At 41.4% G+C, this 21,294-nt stretch overlaps 1 protein-coding gene across 11 annotated transcripts in view; it reads left to right on the top strand.

Annotated features, from left to right (window-relative positions):
- PITPNM2 (phosphatidylinositol transfer protein membrane associated 2) overlaps positions 1-21,294 on the top strand; it is a 244,342-nt gene that overhangs the window by 198,662 nt on the left and 24,386 nt on the right. For 5 of the 11 annotated variants that reach the window (XM_083151213.1, XM_083151222.1, XM_083151196.1 and 2 more), the window contains 8 exons: positions 426-670; positions 3,576-3,765; positions 6,210-6,329; positions 9,169-9,380; positions 11,177-11,352; positions 13,641-13,811; positions 17,342-17,491; positions 20,539-20,703. In XM_083151213.1, the coding sequence (XP_083007339.1) occupies positions 426-670; positions 3,576-3,765; positions 6,210-6,329; positions 9,169-9,380; positions 11,177-11,352; positions 13,641-13,811; positions 17,342-17,491; positions 20,539-20,703 (1,429 nt within the window). The remainder of the gene's footprint in view (positions 1-425; positions 671-3,575; positions 3,766-6,209; positions 6,330-9,168; positions 9,381-11,176; positions 11,353-13,640; positions 13,812-17,341; positions 17,492-20,538; positions 20,704-21,294) is intronic. The other 6 variants (XM_083151249.1, XM_083151263.1, XM_083151232.1 and 3 more) reach the window with 5 other exon arrangements.

Raw genomic sequence — 21,294 nt, 5'->3', positions numbered from 1 at the left:
AAAAGTAGTCTTTTCCTGCAAGGTCACTCCCTCTTCAGCGAGGTTACGCCCCTTTTTTGGCGCAAGCAAATATTACATATTTAGAAATGGCCCTGCCCACAGAAGTGGAGTGGCTCATTATTGAAAGTGCTCACTCTACTAATTGCAGTCCTGACTGGCATTCCCAGGGGCACAAATATCCAGGAATTCATTGCCACTGTGGTGATGGACTTTTACTAGGGGTCCCTAGGTAAAAATCCATCACTGGTTGTTTTGTTCCTTGCACTTAACATATTCTTTGGAAATATTTATTTGGATTAGGTATCTTAATGGTTGCATGCCATCTGTTGTATTAAATATTAATGATGTAAGTCAATACCTGTCACAGCTGGGAACATTTTTCTATATATGGACCTGTTTTGTAACTATGCTTATGCTTAATGCAGGATGAATCGGCACAAGCTTCTCTGCAGCCGTGTAAAGTCCATGTACTAATCCTGGTGCTTCATGGGGGTAATATCCTGGATACAGGCAGTGGAGATCAGAATTCCAAGCAGGGTGACGTCAATACCATCAAGTCTGTGTTTGACACTGTAATGAGGGTTCATTACCCAGCAGCATTAGGACACATTGCCGTTAGGCTTGTTCCCTGCCCAGCTATCTGCTCAGAAGCATTTTCATTGGTATCCAAGTAAGTCTCCGATAGTTTTCCTTCTCTAGTATTTTGCCTCTAGACTTTGTTCCCACTACTTTCCCTCCGATGTCTTTGGCCTAACTACTACATTTTTGAAAATTGTAGTTTTGTGTTCAAATGGTTTTTATGTGTGCTCACTGTTTTAAAGGTATAATCATGTGCTACAGACACTTAAACCTCATACACATGAAGCAGTATTGGAAACGATATCGCAAATTGTGGCCCTTTTGAGCGATATAGTTTGTAATATTGCTTAGTGTATACACTCAATATCGTTAACGATGCTGGCTTCCTGGGTCCCTAATGATGTCCTCCATCGTCTCTACATGCACCTCAATTTGACTATATCCTACATAACTGCATGTACGGAGCAGGGACAGGATAACATCACTGAATGATATCGTTCACTATATTGTTTGCCTGGGAATTCATCAGGAATCGTTAACGATATCACTCACTGTAGAATGTATAGGGCTGTAGTCCTTCCTGACAAATAATGCCCTTTTCCACTAGCAGAAATAACCTGGTAATCTCCACAGGACGCGCATCTACCCGGGTTTTTCTACTAGTGGAAATGCTCCCTGTCAAATAACTCGGTTTGGATTCCCTGGCAATCCTACCCAGGTAATGAATGGGGTAGCAACCGGTTTGCACCTGGGTTCAGGGTTAGTGGAAATGCTCCCAACCCGGTATATTTGAAAAACAGAGCTGATTGGAGGTTCTGGGGTATTTTTCTGTGCATTCTGTACATGTTTATGTGCACTTTTTACATGTCTAGGTACACCAATGGCTGAGGTATACTGCAAACAGTTTCCACAATAGTTTTACGTGTCGTGTGTGAAGACACATTTGAAAAGGTTTCAAATTGAATATTTGGGACTAAAATAAAAGCTAAACTTTTTCTAATAAATATTTCTGGTCTATTCTTTAATCAGAAAATGTCTTGTTTAATGGTGACCCTTTTGGGTAATGGTGGCCTTGTTTTATGACCTCCCCTTTGGTAAAGCCCTTTAAAAAGGCCTTTTCTTATGTTATCTATAGGGAAAAACAGGCCTTACCCAAGTTAAGTGTAAACGGGGCTAATCCAGCTATTTACTGGGTAGCATTGTAGTGGAAATGTGTCTTAAACCCAGGTCCAACCCGGTATCATTCTGGGTACAAATTACTGGGTCTGACCCAGGTTGCTAGTGGAAAAGGGGTAAAAACCTAAAATTATGCCTCATAATAATGGTGGAGTAGAGTGTATTGTGGCTTATACACAAAAGAGGATGCTGTCACTGTGGAGAGAACTCGCTGCAGTTTCATTGGTCATCAATGCCGATATTATTTATATCTAAGCAGTACAAAATGGCTTCATGGGGGCAATTAATTTCTAAGCGATGCTGGTAATTAACCATCTGAAAGTTGTGGGAATGCTCCTATTGGCTGCCCATTGTCACCCCAATTTTTTTCCTTTTACCTAGCACCCATCTAGGTGACAATGTTGCTTTACCACGACTCAGTGATAACCGGAGTCGCACATTGTGTGCAGTTGAATTGCTTTCATATATTAACATTTTACTAAACAAACATGTAAATTGCTTGGTGCTGAAAGGTGGGAATTTGGACCATACATTGCAGAGCAATATGCCATTATGTTGTGGGATTGTGCAATCGGACTTTGCAGTAGAGCAACATCGTTCACTTTTCAGCACACCACTATGGGTGTATAGGGTGAAAGAATTGATTTTGCGGTCACAATAAGCCGCCATTTTGATTGTTACCTCACTCCGTCAACAATGCATTTTCCAGAATTAACACTTTAATGCATAGAGACCACTACAATGGACAGCTGTTTTTATGTCATTAGTGCACTGTGTCTTAAGAGCGCTACCAAAAGTAGAAGGTATGCCACAATACACAAACAATAGGGTCCAAATTAAATGGCTGAGCAGTTTGTTAGCACTGAGCACTTTATGGATTTCTATAAAATAATTTTACTCAGACACAGAGCATATACAAACAGTAAATTCAAGGAAAGTGTGTTATTATTATGGCATATTGTAGATTTTGTTTCACAGTTGAAGTGAAATCATATGTCATACCCATACTGATTGTTAGGATTACCTAAATAGGCTTAAACCAAACATTTTCCTAATATAATAAACATATGTTATTTTTGGCAGCTGATAGCCTTATAAGTATTATATAGCACCTTTTTTATGTCAATTCTAAAATATTATCATTGGTAGCAGCTGTGGTAGCAATGGCAAATGCTTTATTAGTATTGTTTTTATTTTCTCCAGACATCAAGAGCATCAAGCCTCAGAGTTAGATACAGAGTGGTTGGTATGGATCACAGGGTCCACAATCAATGGGTTGACACCAAAAGATTGACCCTTTAAAAGGGTCAACACAAGCAAAAATTTGACGCGGAAAAGGTAACATAAGGGTGTCACTGTCGACACCTGGGCACATGGATACCCAATTAGTGTATTGTGCGCTGAGTGAGCATTTTAATTGAACAGAATGGCAGAATGATCTAGTATCGCTCTGATCACTTAGTACAGTCGCTACATGTGCAGGCCCTTTAACTATTAAATAGCTCCAGGGGTTAAACACTGAGCTTTACCTGTGCTATAAACACCACTGGTAATTGAATCTGACCCGAAATGTATACTTCTTGTGGTCTTAGACAAGTCATTTTCGTCCTGGAAACCTAAATTCAGAGAAGAGATAGTAAGCTTGAATGTACAAGAACATGGTAACTTAACAAGTCTGATCACAGTGCTGTGTAAAATGTATAATAAATATTAAATATTTTGTTCCACAATACAACATTAGTACACATACTTTTGGTGACAGGGGGTGACATAAAACACTGTTTGTAAATCTCTCTCTTTTTTTTTTTTTTTGTCTGCAGCTTGAGTCCATACAGTTATGATGAAGGCTGTTTGTCTAACAGCCAGGACCACATTCCCCTAGCAGCCCTGCCACTGCTGGCCACGTCATCCCCACAGTATCTGGACGCCGTAGCAATGGTTATTCACCGTGCCAACCAGGTGTTTGCTGATTTCATCAAGTCACAAGAGGGCATGTCCTTCACTGGGCAGGTAAGTGAGGGAAGATGGTCATTATTCTTTTTAGTGTCTATATAAGTGAATAGTTTTTTTATTTTGCTTTATTTTTAAGGACAGAATAAACTGGGCTTTACAGTTTTGCCTAATAAATGTCTGTTCTAATTGGCTTAGTACTTTACCTATTCTGTATATTGTTATGCCCTAAATGCTTCAGACCTCGTCAATATTCTCTATTTTGACTCTACCCGATCATCTTACATTGAGGCCACAGTAGATGCCAGATGGTTGAGTGATGAGTATTTATTATACAATAGGTCCCCAATGCCGAGTGTCCTGCTTCTACTTAGCAAGATACAGGTATACAAAGGTTAAGCGGAAAAGTTGCTCAGTCCTGAATCATTGTTAGGAGTCCCAGTGGACTGCAAGACTAATTGAAATATACTTGCTGGAGTAAAAGACAAATGGAGGCAGGATGGATGTAACTCACTGCTTTATCAGGATAATAAATCAGGTACAGGTATCGGCACAGGAACAGGTTACAGGACTCAGGTAAGCTACAGAACTACAGTCAAGGCTGGGAAAACTATAACTGGCCCAGAGCTCAGGGCAAATGCAGCTTTTTAAAACCAGAACAGACCAATCGCTGCAGCACAACGCATGTTGACCTTCCTCATGTCGACCTAGTGACCGTATACCATGTTCAAAAATATTCTCTGTAAAGCGCTGCAGAACATGTGTGTGCTATATAAATAATGGTAATAAATACTTTTCTGAAGTACACTTTATAGTTACCGATTAGTGTACTTGTGTAGAGAACCGCTGTGACATAGGGCTGAGGGCCAAGCATTACCGGTGTTTGTAGGAAACCTAGTCCTTTTTTTGCTTTGCCAACAAAGATTCTTTCAAGCAGCAGAAAATCATTTGCAATCACTATATCTTTAAGAGAAAAAAAAAAAGAAAGATGGAAGTAGTTATCAATACAATTGCTATCAAAATATCTGTTAGATTTAAATCCTAAACTAATAAATCAGAATATGATATCTCAGGCACTGAGTAACTGCATACTTGGGAACATCACAAAATGCCTGAACCCTTTGAGTGCCAAGTGAATTTGTCAAAATAGGTGTGAAAATTGCCTTACAAACATTTTTGTATTCATCATAATGATCTGTAATATTTACCTTACATAGGAAATATAATTTCCTCAACATTATTTATTTGAATTTATATAATAAATGTGAGTGACACAAGAATTTTGAGCCTATCTCACAGAGATGTTGGCACTTAAAGGGATAAAATAAAATCGGTACTCCTTACCTAGCACGGCGCCCATCGCGGGTGCGATGCGATGCCCGCGATTTCCCATAGGGAACAATGTTAAAAGTGTGATTGGACGCGATTTTACTGTTCAATGCCTCAATGCCCGCGATTTTTCCATAGGAAACAATGTTAAATGGGCCACAGAGCCCAAAGAGTCCCCCTGAAGTCTGAAATGGCCCCCACAATTGTTAACGCCACCCCACGATCAACGTCAACCCGAAGCGTGGCGAGCGCAGCGAGCCCGCGAGGGGCGGCGGTACGCGTCCTACGACCTTTTCATACCCCCACTATCCACGTCGGCGTGGAGTTGAGAATAGAATAGTGTGGCGAGCGCAGCGAGCCACCGAGCCCGAAGCGTGGCGAGCGGACGCGGATACCTTCACAGGTAAATGCGTCCCTTCGCGGGCTTCACAGGTATCCGCGTCCCCTCGCGGGGCTCGCTGCGATCGCCACGCTTCGGGGTCGGTGGCTCGCTGCGCTCGCCACACTATTCTATTCTCAACTCCACGCCGACGTGGATAGTGGGGGTATGAAAAGGTCGGAGGACGCGTACCGCCGCCCCGCGCGGGCTCGCTGCGCTCGCCACGCTTCGGGTTCACGTTGATCGTGGGGTGGCGTTGACAATTGTGGGGCCATTTCAGACTTCAGGGGGACTATTAGGGCTCTGTGGCCCATTTAACATTGTTTCCTATGGAAAAATCGCGGGCATTGAACAGTAAAATCGCGTCCAATCACACTTTTAACATTGATCCCTATGGGAAATCGCGGGCACCGTTTTTTTAGTGCATGCGATGGCCGCGATTTTTTACCCCCGATGACCGCGATGGACATCGTGGGCGCCGTGCTAGGTAAAGAGTACCATAAAATCTTCTATCAAGGTGAAGTCACCAAACAAATGGTGCTAATATGTCATATGGAAAATATACTGTAGCATGTGGTTTTGATGTTTTGCTCAAATCCATTATGATATCTTATATCATAACCTTGTTCCAGCAATATAAAGAAAATGGGAAGATTATTTTGAGGGACATTTCACAAGATTGTCGTCTGCTGTTTGATGACTGATAGGAGATACTCACCAGTCTCTTATTTTTAAGGATTTAAAGCCATCTGAACACCTTGACACTATTCAATCTGAAGCCCATCTCTGTTTCCAGGTGTGTGTAGTCGGTGACTGTGTCGGAGGTATTCTGGGATTTGATGCCTTATGTTACAGCAATCAGACTGTGTCCGAGAGTCAGAACAGCAGCCGCAGAGGAAGTGTTGTGAGTGTTCAGGTATCCTACGCTTTTCTCTTTTAATGCTGTTTATAACACAAAGATTGTTGCTACTTTTTAAATGTTTTGATCAATAACATTTTACATGTTCAAAAATCAGGCTTAAGGCCCCCATACATTAGGCAGATTTGTCTGAAGGACCCCTTTCTCCCAGGGAGAGCTCACTAACAGTTTGGCACTTGATGTGCCATTTTGTTACATGGGATAAATGGCATGCGATATATTCCTTGTAAATTCCTGGGGAGCTGCGGGGGAAGGAGAATAAGAAAAAACCTGGGCAATGCCGGGGTCTGGGCTGCACTGAGCGCCCTGTGAGTGCACTCTCCGCCAATAAGCGGCTGGCCTATCTTTTGGAAAAAAAAAATTAATTCGGCCACCGCTGTCTGCAGTGTCCGCTCAGCACATGTAATTGATTACATTTGGCCCAAGATGTCCATCTCTATCCTATGATCATTCATTGCAGCTTATATGTTCCAGTCCGTATCCTACATGGGTTAGATCAACATTAAATATTACTGCCATAAAAGAGAAAGCAATGTATGTAAAAGCAATGGTTGGGGTGTAGAATGTTCCAAGTGCTGTCTGCACAATATATTAAACATTAGCATCATTGTTGTCCCAGCCTATTTCAGCTTTGGACTTGTTATAGCAGAACCACAAAAGTATTCTCTTACTGAAACAATAAGGTCTTGTGGCTTTAGTCTTGTTAGCTAATATCCTGCTTACAAATGCATTACATTAGTCAAAGCAGATTCCATTGTATCACAGTAGCACTGGAAAATAAACATCAACTTGCTGGTTTCTCGCTCTCCCTAATTCCGAGAGTCATTTTGCCTGATCACTTGGGATCAGAACACATTAGGAAACTCATCAGATCTATGCGATGTAGAAGCTTTTGATACTGTACTTAAATTCACAGTCACCCTGTATATGTAGAGCTTGTTTGGGAATAAGTTCTGCTCCTGACGAAAAAACCTCATTATGCCATGATCAGCTTCGGTGGTAATGAGGTTTCCTAGCAAGCAGCCTATTTGCGGTGTATGGGAGGCGTATCTGATTAAGCAGAACCATACCTAAGAGCAGGAAAGTGCTTCCCCTGGCTGTGATATGCTGAAATGTACATTATACGCTCTATGGGCGACCTGAGCACTGGATATCTGTTCAATGAAGGCACCTTTTTTTAGACATGACTGCAGTGGATTTAGGATTAGGGCGAGCATAGCTCTTTCATAATGCATGTGGCTACTTCTCTGTTTTCCACTGAATTGTTGAATGAAAACATAATATAAAAGATCCATCATGAGACCAATTTTAAATAAAGCATTAGCAATAAATAAATGCTTTGCAAATAAACATAAATACAAATCAAGGTGCTCAATCAATTCATGAGTAGTAACTGGGGCCTCGAAGGGCGGGTGGCTATGTGAAACAGAAAATATGAAGAAATCCTGTCCTTTCAATTCCATCATAAAACTGCACCTGATCTAGTAATAAAAAAAGGCATGTCACAGATGCAAATGTATGGTAAGTCGCTCACAGCGTGCTTCTGCTTACAGGCATGCAAATACATTAGAACTTTTGTTTTAACAAAATATATTTCTAAGGAGCAATATCTATACCAGGTTGAACTAGATGGACGCAAGTCTTTTTTTCAGCCCTTCCTACTATGTAACTATGCATCTGTTCAAAAAGCAAGGGCAGGTACTGTAGCTGTCAGACAGAGAACAAGGGCCACAAATTGGGAAAGAATGAAGTTCTAGTTCAGCATGAGCATATCATGGAAAGTGAGGCACTTTTTCATCCCTTCGAGGGTAACTTGACAGCGGTCATACTGTGGGGGAAATTGACTAAGATGGGAGTTCTATTTCACATGGGATGTTGTTATTGCCAACCAATCAGATACTATCTATTATTTTCTAGAAGGTGATAAATAAGTCAATTCTGATTGGTTGCCCATAGCAACATCCATTGTGAAATAGAACTCCCATCTTAGTATATTTCCCCATGTGTGTTTGATTTTGCCTTCATCTGGATCAATGCAACACTTGATGGACCTGTGCATTTTTTCGACCTATTTAACTACTTTCTGTGCTCAATAAACAGGCTTGACATTATTTGGTTTGAAAGTTTCTCAATGTATTACACTTTATGACCAATTAACAGCAGTATGATATAGAGTCAATTTTAGGTGCTTAGCATAATGTTGGCCAAGATTATGGACCCACCAACAGCGACCAGGTGACCTCATTTAGTGGACCACTAACACTAGGAAAACAGTAATAGGCGCTAATAAAATGCTAGATTAAGTGTTACAATATGGTGCCCCAAAGCAGCCCAGCCACATCAACCAAGATAAATAGTCATGAAAGCTAATTCCTTATTGTGGCCATACTATATGTTTAAAGGAGAATGGTGAATTTCAGGACCCACTCTACCGCTAATGTGGCTGGCAGTGACTTTCTGTTGGGAGTCCGCCCTGCCAGTCAACCAAATCAGTCCCATTTAGAGGTGTTCCCTCCTTTCAGGCTCCCTCTTTGGTTTCTATGGGCTGCAGCCAAAGCAGCTGATAGAACCTTGGGTATGCGCATGCGCAGTACCGAAGCAGATACTGTGAATACGCTGGTCCCGGTTCCTGTCATCTGGATTGTACAGGTACCTGGACCGTAATTTGGCTTCTATGGGCAGTAGCTGAAGCAGCACATAGAAGCTTAGGAGGAGCAGCGGGTGAGCGCAGGGAAGGGGGGGTTTTGGCATCACAGCCAGCGGCAGCCCCCGCCCTAGAATCAGGTAGGCTCCGCCGCTGTAGGAGTAACCAGACATACTGTTCTTTTTATTTCAGGACACTGACCTCCTGTCTCCAGGCATCAGTGTCAACAACAGTTACTGCTCTAGCAGTACAAACTTGGAGACCAGTCGGCACTTGAGCCGGAGTAATATTGACATACCTCGAAGTAATGGAGAAGACCCAAAGAGACAACTGCCGCGTAAGAGAAGTGATTCCTCAACATATGAGCTGGACACCATCAAACAACACCAAGCTTTCCTCTCTAGGTATGGGCATATACATCTGGGAGGTGATAGTGGCTGTGGCCTTGGTAGGGCTGTAGAAGGAGATGGATATTATTTCTGTTTGTTATTTGCAATTTTTTTTTAGCTGTAGTCATATTCCAATCCTTTTTATAGCAGAGATTTCAGTTCTGTATAGAAAAGCTAGACTGCATATACACATTGTTTTGCATCTCCTTTTCCTTATCCTGCCGACCCTGCACCCTCCCTGGGATAATTAGGTTTGGAATGCTTACTGTTGGGATACTTTTCTTCTGACCGCCAGCAACTTAACCATTGGGATGCCAGCTATATCCCCTTAATTTTATATATTTTTATTAATTAAATACATTTTTTAATAGGTTGTATATAGTGCAGTAAATTCCTTTTGCGCTTCTTTTCAATAACAACCTTATTACATTTTTGTTTTACCACTCGTATCTATAAACCATTGTATTCAATGTTTTGTTTGCATTAAACATGTTCACTGTTGCGTATTTAGTGTTCTGTGCAATGAACGTATCAATAAATAGTTATAGATCAGTACCAGAAATACAAAATAATTAGTCTAACATCATTTGAAAATAAATGGTGTGATTTACAGTGAAATATAAGAACTTTGAGGTTTCTAAACCTGTTTTACTGCTACTGAGTTGAAAAATCTCCGTAAGCGCATTAAGTAGTATTCTGCTAAATAAGTATTTAACACTTAGAATAAGTGGTCTGCACATTCAGTTGAGTAAACTGTAAGGGAAACAGGGCATACAGTGGTCCCTTATAGGTTGTGGAACTCCTTTCCCTCTGCCACCTAATTCCCCCACCCCCTTCTCCCCCCCATTAGGCAGAGCCAGGGTCAGTGGTATGGTTTTTGGCATCCCCCTGCAAACTACAATGCTTTTCTGTTAAGCCCCATACGCACTAGACAACATTGTTAAGAAAAGGGCTTCTGAACGATATTGTTCACAATATCTTCTAGTGTGGACACTCAATATCATTAATGATGCGTACTCCTGTGCCTCGTTAACGATGAATGATATCTACTAAACATGGAGGTCAATTTGGCAATATAACCACTATAAAGCATGTTTTGTATATACTAGCCCGGCCCCCAGCTTGAGCGGAGAATGGCCGCTGAGAAGGAATCAGGCCCGGCTAACTGGAAACTGCCTTCACATCTCAACATCCCATTGGGATCAGTATGAAATCCCGGCGGTCGGAATCCCAACGGTCAAAATTCCGACACCGGAATCCCGACCGCCGCAATGTCGACAAGGGGGGCCGTGGATCGCCGCGCCCCCCCCCCCCCCTTGCGGGCTCGCTGCGCTCTCCACGCAGCGGGCCCGGTGCCTTGCTACTCTAGGTAGACTATTTTATTCTCCCTCTATGGGTGTCGTGGACATCCATAGAGGGACAAAGTGCTGGCATTGCGACGGGATTTTGACCGCATCTCGTCCCATTCCCCCCATGCTCAGATACTACTGGTAGCCACTATGGCTGCACAACCTAGCTGCGAAGCTAGACACAGGGCTGACATATATCGAGTCGCAGCAGCTGCTCGTGACCTCAGCATGCAAACAGTCTGGACATGCCTGTGTTGTCCAGACCCTGTTGCTTGATACCGATTTTCTGCAATCTGTGGGGTCAAATCAATTAAACCCACTGCCCTACTAACATATATAAGGCATTTAGTTTCTTGTGACATTTGTAATAACATAAACATGCACTAATTCACTGCATATATTGCCCTGAAGTCTGACTGTTTCACACCCTTACTAAAACATCTTTGACTATTTACATTACAGTTTACACTCAAGCGTCCTGAGAAACGATCCAGGCTCCCGAAGATCTAGCAGCTCCACAATGCTGGATGGAGGCAGTATTGGAAAGTTTGACTTTGAGATCGCCGATTTCTTCCTATTTGGTTCTCCTCTTGGACTGGTTCTAGCTTTGAGGAAAATCGTTATTCCAGCACTCGACAGTAAGTTTAAGATCTGAAGAATTATCTCTTACACGGGTTGTTACATTTTAACTGTTACATTGCTATAATGCGTGGTAATACACAGCATAATGTTGTTTACACTTACTATATGTTTTATATTTAATGATAGTGATACCAATGTGATGAGGGCGGGGTGCAGGGGTGCACTCGGTCGAAAAGGGAGAGCAACATGGCGATTGCTGTCAGTATCCCAAATTGGGGGAGGCATCCGCTGGCATAACTAATGGGGGTGGTGTGGTCCTGTCAGCTACAAATGTAGGCGTGCATAGCCGTCAACATCACTTATGGGGGCGTTACCCCAAGCCCTCCACTTAATCTGTGGAGTCTGGTTACGTGGCAGCACTGGCAGGCTGTATAAGCAAGGTGTCAATTAAAAGGCATGTTGCATTTTGCCCTTTATAAATAGGTCAAGGTGTTCCACTGCTAAAACTGCCTAACATGTAGACTAGACAAGATGCATAAAAAAATGCTGTACAGGCCAGGCTTTATATGTAAAGGTCATATATATACTGTATATATAGCAAAGAACTATCATAGAATTATAGGAGGCTTATGTACGGCAATGTTACATTTCTGAAAATGTCATGTTTTACTTGGATCGCTACATTAAATGATCTAACTGATATTAGGGGACTTTCCGCACAGTTTCCACACTGATAGTTAAGATAGACAAACAGCTTAATGGATCCTCCTCAAGCAGGAAATGGTATAGTCCAGGGGTGGCCAACCGGTCAGAGGTAAAGAGCCGAAAATATCGGTAGTCAAGCTAAAGAGCCGACATCATGCGTGCGCCGAAGGCGCATGCGCCAAAAAAAGGGGCGTAGCCTATTTTGACCCCTTTGGTGGGTGTGATACAAATATGCCTCCAATAGTGCAGTGCCATATATACATATGCCCCCAATAGTGCCAGATACACATATGCCCCCAACGGTGCCTGGTATGCACCACACGGTGCCGGGTATGCCCCCACAGTGCCACAAACTGCTATGCCCCCACAGTGCAAATTTCCCAGTTGTTGCTGCTGCTGCCAGTTGGGTAGAGGACAGTCTGGTGTCCCCCTGCAGTCCTCCTGTCATGTCACCGATGGGAGGAGAGCACAGCACACCGCACGTCTCCTTCCCCCTCACTTCCCTGTGACTGGGCCGCCCACCAATCAAAGCTCACTGGCCAGCTCCTGATTGGCTGCTGGCCCACGAGCTCTGATTGGCGGACGGCCCAGTCACAAGGATGCGCAATGCGCGCTCTCCTCCCCTCAGAAGGAGAAGGGATTCAGGGAACCGGCAGCAGGGGGGACTGGGACAGACGGTGGGCGGCAGGCAGCAGTGGGAGCAGGAGCCGCACTTTACAAGGGGAAGAGCCGCATGAGGCTCTAGAGCCACAGGTTGGCCACCACTGGTATAGTCCATGGTGCTGGCCACACAACAGACCTACTTTCCTCCAACCATCCAACTAGTTGCTTCGATGGAATAAAAATGTGGCAACTAATTGGATGGTTGGAGGAAAGTTTGTATGATGTGTGGCCAGCATAAGTCCATCAGAATTTTACATGATGGTTACACTCTCCTCTGACTGAGACATTTTCTGCTTAGTGTAACAGTACTTGATAAATGACAACACACACATGCGCTTCATTTGCATGAAAATTGCTAAAGTATAAAGAAAACCATTGTAGGGCAATTATATGTTCATTCTCTTGTATATAATTATATACACATTCTAATGTTTTTGACCTGTTGGTGTGCATAATAGTTTGGTTTGAATAAATAGACACATAACAGCCTTTGTCATCTTTAGAACTTTCTTCTTTTTTTGGAAAAAGCTGAAATAGTAATGTCCTTAAGGCCCATACACACTGGGCGGCTTTGCGCTGAAAGGCACTCAAAAGTTTGAGCGGCTTTCAGCTCAAAGCCGTCCAGTGTGTATGGCCCGGCGGTGAGCAGTGATGCGTTCTCCCACATCATAGCTGGGAAAGCCACTCATCTGCTGGTATTTGTGATGTTCGTCTTTGTGGATGGCTTTGCTTAGCACTTCCCTATGCAAACCCACCCGCTCTGACCGCACCGGGCAGGGGAAAAGCTCCTCAGTGTGTATGCACTGAGCAGCTTTCCCCCCAGCGATGAAAGCGATCATCGCTGTCCATACACGCTGGACGTAATCGCCCAGTGTGTATGGACCTTTACTTTACCTTTACTACCTTATGTGGGTCTGTAGACTTGCATTGCTCTGCTTTTCTACTACTGCCTTTTTCTTATTTGTACTATTGCCAGTTTTCCAGCTCAGACCTGGCTGCCAGCAGGTTTACAACCTGTTCCATCCGGCTGACCCCTCCGCATCACGCATTGAACCACTTCTGGAGAAGAAATTCCATCTGCTGCCGCCCTTCAATGTCCCTCGATACCAGAGGTTTCCACTGGGGGATGGCAACTCTGCACTCTTGGGTAAGCAACAGTGGCTGACTTTTATATTGTCCTTTCCTATAAATATGTATTAAAATATATCAGATATTTCTGTTAAGGCGACGGGGGAGTTGGTGGAGCTGCCAAGCATTTTCTGTATCAGACCCACAGTATACAAGTTTGATAATCACATTTTATGGTGCATGGCTACCCTGTGCCCTGGGTACATGTGCAAGCTCGCATTGCCCTAGGCACATGTGCAAGCTCGTAGTGAGCTTTGTTTAGGTGCATGGACAAAATCAGGAGGGAGACACCACAAGAAAGAGCAAACTGCACAAGGTCCAGCCGCCGACCACTTTTTGTGGCGTAAAAACGGTGAACACTCTATCATTACATATCGGACTAAATGCATCCACTCTAATCCTTTATATCAGCGCTTCTCAATTTAGCCATTGGTGCTCAAGCATGGAAATCCTTAAATCCTGGACTGTTCGTATGTCTTGAGTAATTAGATTTAGAAATTATATTTTGTGTCAGAAATCACACATTGTTTGACACTGCTCTGTGAAGCTTGGTACATTGTAATGCACATGGAAGCTCTTCTGGTTCTTTGCAGACCTTGGTATCTTCCTCCAGAGGCATCTTGGCAAGAGGCTAGTTGCTCCTGTGTAAATGAAGGGGCACATTGCTACCAAATAAGATTTGGTGTTACAGTGTGCATTGTAAATGAAGCCCATGGACTCCAGCCTAACCATATATTAGCCTCACGCATATGTCACTTTAAGCCCACATATCTATAGCATTTCGGTATATACTGTAGGTATTTGATATGCCTATATACATATACATATTTGACAGTTGTCATTTTTTCTGGAAAATTGATCAGTAAATGAAGTGATTAAGGAAGGTTATTAAGTCCAATTTCGTGCTTGTCCTGATATACTCTTTAAAAGTCCATAAATAATGTAAGGGGAAATGATATATCACAATTTTGTAGACAAAATGCCCACCATGCCTGATGTACAAAACCGTTATCGCATATGTAAAAAACGTTCTCTTTGTGTTAATTATACTACACAGCACCTAATAACTTACTGTACGTTTGCCTGTACATGGAGGCAGCCATTATATGGGCTAAACCATTCCTCCCAACTTTGGATTGTTTTGTATTAGTCATGTTGTGCTGTGGTCCCCTGGTGTGCTTAGAAGAATGAAAGCACTATGCTGCACTTGTTCCTCTCACCTCCAATCTAACATTTATACATTGCCGCTCTCACTTTCCGCTCTCACCTTGCTATGCAGAGTGTCCTTGAGCAGGAAATACCAACCAACTTCCTGTTCCTGTGGACAGAGCACAGCTAATCAGGACTGCCCATCCTAACTCAGGACTGTTTGGATGTATGGCGTTTCTGAGAATGCAGACCATCAATTTACTATAAACCAATCACATCGCTGCGGTTACTTATATTAGAAGAAGGATTATATGAGCACAGATATCATTATCTACATATTAGTGCTGTTTAAGTATAGGTCTTTCATCAGTTCTTGGGCAAATAGAATGGTTGGATTATTATTATTATTATTATTCTTTGAAAAGTTGTGTATACTTTATATATACCATCAAGGGTGCCTTAAGAGAGGAGGAGGCCTGTATGCAGCCTCCTCTGGCCATGCTGCCTCCTCTCTAATGGGAGAAGTAGGGTCTGAGCGCTAGAAATCTCAGACCCTACTGTGTATGCGCAAACCTCAGGAAAAATGCACTGCGGAGTCTGAGTATTAGAGCACTCAGACCCCACTGTGGGGAATTCAGGCCACCGCACCATTTTTTGGGATCTCAGAAGTCCTCCTTCCCCTGCGGCTGGACTCCAAAGGGTAAGTATTGGAAAAATGGGTGCAGTCTGGGCCTCCCTGGGACTCGGGGGGCCATGTGCACCCATCATAGATACACCACTGAATACCATTATCATGTCACATATATTGAACATATGCTACATTAGCTGTGTGCAGACGAGGTAATTTTGCAATTTAATTCATTATTCAGCAAAGAAAAGACATATTTACATAATTAAGTGATTTAGGGCCTGATTCAGACCTGATCGCCCACCTTATGTAAATCTGTGAGCGAATTGTGAAAACATCGCTATCCGGTATCGTGTCGCACATCCGTACGCAATTCACTCATCGTCGCATGATTTTTCCAGACTGTACAAATGTGAGTAATCCTAACTCTCCCACAACTCTGTGGCAGACAGACTGATTGAGGCCAGCGCTTACGTCACACACCCTCTCTTAAAAGGCCTGGGCACATCTACATTTTTTAGGTTTTTTTTTTTATACAATTCCTGAAATGTCCAGTTTCCACCCCCCAAACATCTCCTTTCTGTGGGTCCAATTACGAGAGGATTGCGATGAGCTATTTTGGCTCGCACATGCACGCAATACAATCTGCACGCATGCGCACAACAGTGACCAACTCTTATTAAGGCCTTTAGTGTGATTTTCTCTCTCATTGGGTGCTGTAAAGCTCATGTTCTGTACTGACATTGCACCTAATTATTCTCAAGTTGCTCTGCTGTATACACTGTAATAACTCCACACCTTCCAGGAAAGTGTTTTATATGCTTATTATGTAGAGATGTATGACACTGTTACTACTTATCCATTGCCAGACTGCCTTATTTATTTATTAACAGTTTCTTATATAGCGCAGCATATTCCATTGCGCTTTACAAAGAAGGCAGTGATACAACAAACAGGGTATTTACAGACAGCCAAAATATAGGAGGGCCCTGCTCGCAAGCTTACAATCTATAGGGAAATACAGTAGGCATTGATACATAAGGATAGATACTGTATTTTTTATTGCATCGATTTCACCAGTATTTATTATTAAGCTTTAAACCTTTATGTGTATAGCACCACCATATTCCACAATTCTTTACAATCGTGAACAAACACAGTATCTGAAATAGGCCATATATAGTCTTAAAAATAAAAAAAAAGCAAATTTGTGTGATGCATTACTACGTACATTGAACATCTTGCCTATTCAGATTGTGTGTATGTATATATATATATATATACACACACACACACACACACACGCACACATTGCTTGTTATATTGGTTTTTATGTATGGGGATGCCTATTTAATATATCACCAACGGATTCAGTAGCGCTGTACAGTCAGGCAGACAACATGAACAGCAGTTCTGTAATGTACATTGAAGTAAAAGGAGAGGACTGCGCACTCTTGGCCTATAAATCTAGCTAGTAGGGAACATTGCCTCATCTGTAACATTGAAGCTAATTAGCAATTTTACTAAGGAAATTGATATTAAATGTGCACAGCAAGAAAGCTGTGGTAATAAATTGGTGTCTTCTTTGTAAAAGGCTATCACAGGGTAAGGCTTAAACCCATTATTTAGCCCTCAGCATCAAACCGGGAAAATTGCTTTTCAACAGGAAGAGTGGCGTTGTGACTTATGTATGTTCTCTGTTACATTGTCTGGTTAAATGTTTGTAGCGTTTTTGTCTTTTTATTTTTTGTTTCCCTCTCATCAACATTTAGTTGAGGCTGTGCAGAACAACCCCATCCTTCTCATGGAAGGCAGCCCACCGGTTGCTCTCCAACGTCAAGATGGCATCATCGAAACCAGTATCCCTGTTCCTGTCCTAAGCTGCCAAGACACTTCCAGTAAACAGACCACTTGTGTTGAATGTGTGTATCCACCCCTCCTATTGTCTTTGATTTTTTGCATCATGATCATGAACTGTGCGCTGTCTCACCCGAAAGCTTTTCTGCAAAGTGCTGACGTGTGAGTCAGGCTTCAGATCTTCCACTGAGTCCTACAAATCTGGCATATTTATAGAGACCCTCGTTTCCTATATTGCTGTCAGTGCTCATGCTAGAATGTATAATTAGTCATACAGTAACGACAAAACAAAAGGCTGTTAGAAAAATGAACACGCATTAAGAGCCCAAAAATGATTACATATGCAGAATGTTCATCACTAAAACACCATCAGAATTAGAATTATTCTATTAATAGCCTATTAAAATGCGCTTCTGTCTGCCACTAGGCTTAGAAGACATTGCTTCTAAATGATTTTAAATTTAGTAGTATTTCATAATTCACGTTTAAATTAATCTGTCCTTAAAGTCCCAACAGTGGACACCGAATGCTCCTAGTAATTTACATACATGAAGCTACAATTTGAAAGAAAAACTTTCGGATGAAAAAATTCAAGGAGGGTTAAAGCTTTTGTATTGTTCAATGACCCACATGGCTGCTTTGATTCTAGCGAGCTTGCTTGACTAAACTCAGAGCTTTAGATCTCATAAGCTTTTAACCAATAGTAATTGCTGTTGTTTTCATTCTGTCTGCTCTCCACTGCTAAGCATTTGGCTTATCTTGTTTGTCTGCAGTTGTTTTTTATCTAAATTTGTATTTTTGCCCATCTAGGGGTATATTTACTAAAGCTTCTAAAAATGAAAAGAGGTGATGTTGCCCATAGTACAGGAAGCAATCAGATTCTGTTTAGCATTTTACAGGATGCAATAGAGTAATGACAGATATAATCTAATTGGTGGCTATGGGTATCACCACTTTTAATTTTTGGAAGTTTTAATAAATTTACCCCCCAAGTGTCATATAGTTGACACTTATTTCCATATTTTGTGAAAATTCTCTGTGCCTGTATCGCTAGTGACCATTACAGATGAGTCCTCACATACTATTGCTGAAGTCGCGCCAAGCACCCCTTCTTGGCACCCCAGGTCCTATGCGATGCTGCTTGTGCCAGTCATCTTTTTCTTTTGAAAGTGCATCAAAGTTGTACAAATGAAACAATAGGATGCAACAAAACTGCTTGCCAAGACAGCCCTGACTTTTTTTGGCTTCGTGTATGAGGACACATCTGTACTTAGTAATGATTCTTTTCCATGTAAGGTTCCCAATCTGGCTCAAAATATTGGACCACCGATTGAGCTAATACTTGATTATTCCAGTTTTTTAGGGACTAAACACAGGTTATATTTAAAGGTGAAAAAGTGTTTTTTATATAATTTTATTTTTATACATTATTCTTTCAAGTGATTAACATCGAATATGCCAGAATGGAAAAAAAAAATCTTTTACAACCTTTACATACAGTAAAACTGTAAAAATGGTAAATTAAATAGAAATAAGAAATTACTCTTATCCATGAATTCAGATATAGAAGACTTGAATTTGCTTAAAGTAACATGAATACAAACTATATCTCACAAGAGCACTGAATGATTTACATATAGATTTTAAAGATAATTTTATTTTACTGTACATTTTAAATAAAAAATTTAAAAAAATTTTTTTTATATTACAACAAAATGAGCTTATCGTATGTATTGCTACAGCTCATTACATATCTTACATTGTTATGTCTAATATGTAAATAAAATGTAAATGTACTAAGCACTCAGGGCCAGATGTATCAAGCTTCAAAAAAGGGATAATATGGTGAGTGATACAACCAGCCAATCAGCTCCTACCTGCCATGTCACAGGCTGTGTTTGAAAAATGTCAGACAGGAGCTGATTGGTTGGTTTTTTATCACTCTCTATTTTATCACTTTTTAAAGCTGGATGCATCTGTCCCTTAGTGTCTATTAAGAACATAACATAATAGAATTTATGGCTCTTTCAATACGGAAGTGTGAAGCCGGGTACACATCTGCACGATATCGGCACAATTGATCAAATTGTGCAAAATGTACAGTGTGTATTCACAATTGTTTACTCCCACGAGTTGCACAAGATATCTTCTGGATGGCTGTGTTGCATGGTCAATTAGAAGAGTGTGATGTGGTACAATTTAATGAATTTAATTTGATTTCACAGTGTGTATGGGCAATTTCGGATGGTCTGGGGCAAAGGAAATTAATCTCGACCATCAGAAAGATTGCTCGTAGTATTGTGTACCCGGATTAATTGTATTGAATTGTGTGTAACCAGCCTGGAAACATCCACTTTTCAGATTGTTTGCCTTTCCAGCACAAGTCATTAAGCTAGACCGTTCTAAGCCTTTGTAAGCAGTGTTGTTCCAGTGCATTCAATTTGGGGCCATTCACAGTATATCTAAAGGACATCTCAAGTTTTATAAATAAAGTACCATATGAAACCGATCTATTTCCCTTTCCGCTGTGTTTTATCCCTGCAATTTACAGAGCTTTAGCACTGATTTTCCCTGCCCACTTTATTTCTGTTCGAACTCCTGATACTATATCTATACATGTGTGTGTTTCTATATGTATATATGTGTGCATAGACAAGTCTATAATATATATATACTGTGTATGTGTGTGTGTATATAAATATATATACACACACATACACACATCATGTACATATATATGTATATAAGGATTTGAGTAGCAAGAGCTTTCTAAATTGCATTGTAAAGCAATGTTTTGTAGCCCAGCCTGAAAACCAATGTCTTTCACATTTGCCTTTCATTGGCTCCTCCAAGCATTGGAATGAAATAGATTCTTGGTTGATATTTCATTGGCTTGTCTTTGTGTGGGTTTGACAATTAAATGCATCTTATTTTATGTTCCTGAATGCTTTACAACATGCACATCTTAGGTGTTGCATCTTCATCCTTCCTAATGCCTTCTTGTTTTCTTGTCCTGTTTGGGTCAAAAATTTTAATTTCATTTTTGTTTTGTTTGTTTGTTTTTCTCCCTGTTCTCCTGTTTTGTTTTCTTTTGTTTTCTTCGGTTTCATAGCGGATGTTGTTCAGTTTCATGGTGCAGTCTTCGTGGAAAATGCCTTCCCTTCCTCCCCCATAACAGCTCCCCACTTCAGGGGGTACAGAAGAGCAAGTGAAATCAGCATTGCAAGTCAGGTCTCTGGAATGGCCGACAGTTACACGGCTTCCAACATAGCCAACAGTAAGTGCCTTGTTGCCTGACAGGTGTGACCCAGGATTTAGTGACATATGTAGCTAGCAGGTCATGGACCGCATAAAAGATATTCATGTTATTTTTGCAGTGGAGGTTTTAAGACACCAGCCTGGTCCAGTAGTATATCTCCTGATCTCCAGCACATTTATTTTGCTAAGACCATTCTGACGTTTAATTATCTGTTTATTTAAAAAAAAAATGTTTCTATACAAATGATGTAATGAATAAAATATTGCTGCTGCTATTTTGTTGTAGCCAAAAAGCTACTTCCCTCAAGCTAAGCTTTGGGCAAAGATTGGGCTGGTGCTGGTGTTTTGTATCATTGTTACAGGTGGACCATGCTACCTCCGGCAAATGATGACTCCCTCATGCTTCTAATGTGCAGATTATATTCGTAAAGCTCCAGCTTTTTACAATACACTGTACAATTGGGGGGGGGGGGGGGGGGGTCATTTTGAGCATATCTCTGATCAAATCTAGGTCTGAGCTTAATCTTTTTTTTTTTTCACAATTTTACATTTGTTTTATGACACTAACATATGTATCCCTACAACTATACTCATGCCCATATATGTAGAC

This window comes from Crinia signifera, chromosome 1 (assembly GCF_055691185.1).
Source record: "Crinia signifera chromosome 1, ASM5569118v1, whole genome shotgun sequence".
In the NCBI taxonomy this organism is placed as follows: Eukaryota; Metazoa; Chordata; class Amphibia; order Anura; family Myobatrachidae; genus Crinia; species Crinia signifera.
Note: the sequence above shows the minus strand (reverse complement) of the source record. Positions and strands in the feature narration are given on the sequence as shown.